Genomic DNA, 3,942 nt, shown 5'->3' on the forward strand with positions numbered 1-3,942 from the left:
AAATGTATAGTACATAATTTATGTTTGCTCTGCTGTTACAATAGACCCCAAAACCTTTTCTCCTATTACATAGTAACTGATGGTCCATGCCTTCCCTGCTAACCCCAACTTTTCACAACAAGACCAACATTTTATATTATACATTTGAGTGGCCTGATGCAATATTTGTTTTATGTTCTGGATTATTTCACTTAAAAATTGATATTCAGGTCCATACATTTTATATACATCAGTATTTTGTGTTTTATGACTAAATACTTTCCCAATATGTAATTTATACAAAATTTTCTATATCCACTCCTCAGCTGATTAACCCTTAAGACTTTATTTTTCTTCAAAGAACTTTTAGTTGTGAATAAATTCTGTGTTTTTCCTTATTTTCAAATACCACTGCAGTATTGCAGAGGAAAACACTGAGGAGACAAAGCTTCCCTGACCCTGCTTCCTAAGCATTGAGATTACAGGTAGGAATCATGATGCCCTGTGTTTTATGTGGGTTTTGGTGATCCAAGCTCAGGTTCTCATGCTTGTGCAGCAAGGAATTACAGGCTAAACCATCTCCCCAGCTTCCAAATTTCCATTTTTCTTATTTGAGATATCCTAGCCTTGTCTAGTGAAACGTGCAATGAATAGTACCATAAACATTTGAAGAGTTTAATATTAAGCTGCCCAGCATATAAGTCATAATGTATATAAGGTACTTGACTTTTAAATATCTAATTTGCAAGAGATTATTGATATGATGGGTTAACCCAATGATAGGGGGAACTGCAGGAACTAAGGTATGCTGCAGAGTAAACTGTTATAGAAACATGAGAATGAAGCTTTGTGGTCAAGTTAGTATGTTCTGTTATCAGTCGCTCTCTCTCTCTCCTTGTTCTTTCTTTTTTTTTTTTTTTTTTTTTTTTTTTTTTTGTTAAGTAGGGTCTCTCTCTAGCTCAGGCTAACCTGGAATTTGCTATGCAATCTCAGGGTGGCCGTGAACTCATGGCAATCCTCCTACCTCTGCCGCCCGAGTGCTGGGATAAAGGCATGCGCCACCATGCCCAGCTATCAGTCTCTTGAAAATGCACATTTGCTTTGATTGTAATAAGTGTGATATTTAACCTAGTCATCCATCATCTACTAAAAATACAGTGTTTAAGGATCAAACACTATAATTTTAAAAATGATTCGGTTCAGACTATCATTCTTATAACCTGTAGGACTTTAATATGACATATTTCTAAGAATTTTCAAGATGCAGTTTGTATTTTATTTACTTGTTTTGGACCTAATACAGAAAATGGTTCTCAGGAAAGTCCACATAATCCCTATGACAATGGCCACTATAAGTTTCTGATCCAAACAAGGATTCTTTCCTCCTAGATAGTAAAATCATTTATTCCAAGTATATGAGCAGGAGATTAATACATGAATTACAAGGCAACTCCTCAGCAATGCTGCACCTAATGTGAGACAGAACAGCACAAAACTTTATTTATACATGCTCTCTGTAGACCAACTACATGAAATGAATCCTAATGGAATTCTGAGTGCCTTGATTTTACTTCCAGATGAGTACAATAATTAGCAATTACCAGAAAATAGTTTATAATAAACTAGCACATATTTTATGGAGAGCTAGTAGTGTGTTAATGCTCCAAAAAATTACAAATCTATATAGGAGATGGATTTAATCTATTACATATTGATCACTACAGATTTTTATAGATATCAAAATATTTAAAATCATTATATCAGTTGAAAAGAGGACATAACAATTAAAAATATTTTAAAATTTATGTTTCTCACTTGTTTCAGTGCAGTCACTTTAGAAAGACTGTGAGTTTCTAAGGGGAAACACACACACACATATGATCCTTTCTTTTTTTTTTTTTTTTTTTCATTAAACTGTTTTAATGGGTCTCAAAATTCTGTGACAGGTTTTTGGTCAAGTTGTTTCCATTAAAAATTACTGATTTTAAAAACTAATAACTTAAAACTGCCACACACACAAAAAAAAAAGGTCCACAAACATTTTCCTTTCCTTCTGAAGGTTTTACGATGCATTGTTATCATTAACCAGTCTTTTACTATTAAACTTAAATGGCCAATTGCAACAAACAGTTCTGAGACCGTTCTTCCACCACTGATTAAGATAGGGGTGGCAGGTGTTAGGGGTAATATTCATTTAGCCTTCTGAGCTTTCTGGGCAGACTTGGTGACCTTGCCAGCTCCAGCAGCCTTCTTGTCCACAGCTTTGATGACACCCACAGCAACTGTCTGCCTCATATCACGAACAGCAAAACGACCCAGAGGAGGGTAGTCAGAGAAGCTCTCCACACACATGGGCTTGCCTGGAACCATGTCAACAATGGCAGCATCGCCAGACTTTAGGAACTTGGGTCCATCTTCCAGCTTCTTACCAGAACGACGATCAATCTTTTCTTTCAGCTCAGCAAACTTGCAAGCTATGTGAGCTGTGTGACAATCCAGCACAGGGGCATAGCCAGCACTGATTTGGCCTGGGTGGTTCAGGATAATCACCTGAGCAGTAAAGCCTGCTGCCTCCATTGGTGGATCGTTTTTGCTGTCACCAGCAACATTACCACGGTGAACATCTTTGACAGACACATTCTTCACATTGAAGCCTACATTGTCTCCAGGGAGAGCTTCACTCAGGGCCTCATGGTGCATTTCAACTGACTTGACTTCAGTTGTGACATTGACTGGAGCAAAGGTAACCACCATGCCAGGTTTGAGAACACCAGTCTCCACACGACCCACAGGAACAGTTCCAATACCTCCAATTTTATAGACATCCTGAAGGGGCAGACGCAGAGGCTTGTCAGTTGGACGAGTGGGTGGTAGGATGCAATCCAGAGCTTCCAGCAGTGTGGTTCCACTGGCACTGCCATCCTTGCGGGTGACTTTCCAGCCCTTGAACCACGGCATATTTGCACTTGGCTCCAACATGTTGTTACCATTCCAACCAGAAATTGGCACAAATGCTACTGTGTCAGGGTTGTAGCCAATTTTCTTAATGTAGGTACTGACTTCCTTAACAATTTCCTCGTATCTCTTCTGGCTGTAGGGTGGCTCGGTGGAATCCATTTTGTTGACCCCAACAATTAGTTGTTTCACACCCAGTGTGTAAGCCAGGAGAGCATGCTCTCGGGTCTGCCCATTCTTGGATATACCAGCTTCAAATTCACCAACACCAGCAGCAACAATCAGGACAGCACAGTCAGCCTGAGAAGTGCCTGTAATCATGTTCTTGATAAAGTCTCTGTGTCCTGGAGCATCAATTATAGTCACATAATATTTGCTGGTCTCAAATTTCCACAGGGAGATGTCAATAGTGATACCACGCTCACGCTCTGCTTTCAGTTTGTCCAAAACCCAGGCATATTTGAAGGAGCCTTTTCCCATCTCAGCAGCCTCCTTCTCAAATTTCTCAATGGTTCTTTTGTCGATCCCACCGCATTTGTAGATCAGATGGCCAGTAGTGGTGGACTTGCCCGAATCTACGTGTCCTATGACAACGATGTTGATATGAGTCTTTTCCTTTCCCATTTTGGCTTCGGTTTAGCGGTGGTTTTCACGACACCTGCGTTCTGACGGCAAACCCGTTGCGAAAAAGTGATTCTTTCTTAAGGGGACTGTTGCAGTTACCTCCTGATGATGGAACAAGACACCCAACCAAAAGCAGCTTATGGGAGCAACAAGTTTATTTCAGCTTACATTTTTGGGGGAAAGCTTCACTGTGGCAGGAAAAGCACAGCATGAGCAGGGAACAGGGGAGAAGTTTGAATGGAATACCTCGGGCAAACTGGGCTAATGAACCTCAGGGTCTGCCCCCAGTGACACACCTCCTCAAGCAAGGATCCATCTTCCAAATTGCCACTAGCTGGGGACCAAGTATTCAAACCACATGAGGCTATGGGGACATCTCATTCA

General features: G+C 40.3%; 1 protein-coding gene across 1 annotated transcript; it reads right to left on the reverse strand.

Annotated features, from left to right (window-relative positions):
• Window positions 1-2,019: 2,019 nt before the first annotated feature.
• Window positions 2,020-3,619, reverse strand: LOC101611654 (elongation factor 1-alpha 1-like). Its single transcript, XM_045132988.1, has one exon. The coding sequence runs from the start codon at window positions 3,556-3,558 to the stop codon at window positions 2,170-2,172; it is 1,389 nt and encodes a 462-aa protein (XP_044988923.1). The 5' UTR covers window positions 3,559-3,619; the 3' UTR covers window positions 2,020-2,169.
• Between the last annotated feature and the right edge of the window lie 323 nt (window positions 3,620-3,942).

This window comes from Jaculus jaculus, chromosome 13, assembly GCF_020740685.1.
Source record: "Jaculus jaculus isolate mJacJac1 chromosome 13, mJacJac1.mat.Y.cur, whole genome shotgun sequence".
NCBI classification, from domain to species: domain Eukaryota; kingdom Metazoa; phylum Chordata; class Mammalia; order Rodentia; family Dipodidae; genus Jaculus; species Jaculus jaculus.

What these genes read in the sequence shown, in the direction of transcription:
- LOC101611654 (XM_045132988.1), bottom strand. Translation starts at nt 3,558, where the DNA reads ATGGGAAAGGAAAAGACTCATATCAACATCGTTGTCATAGGACACGTA.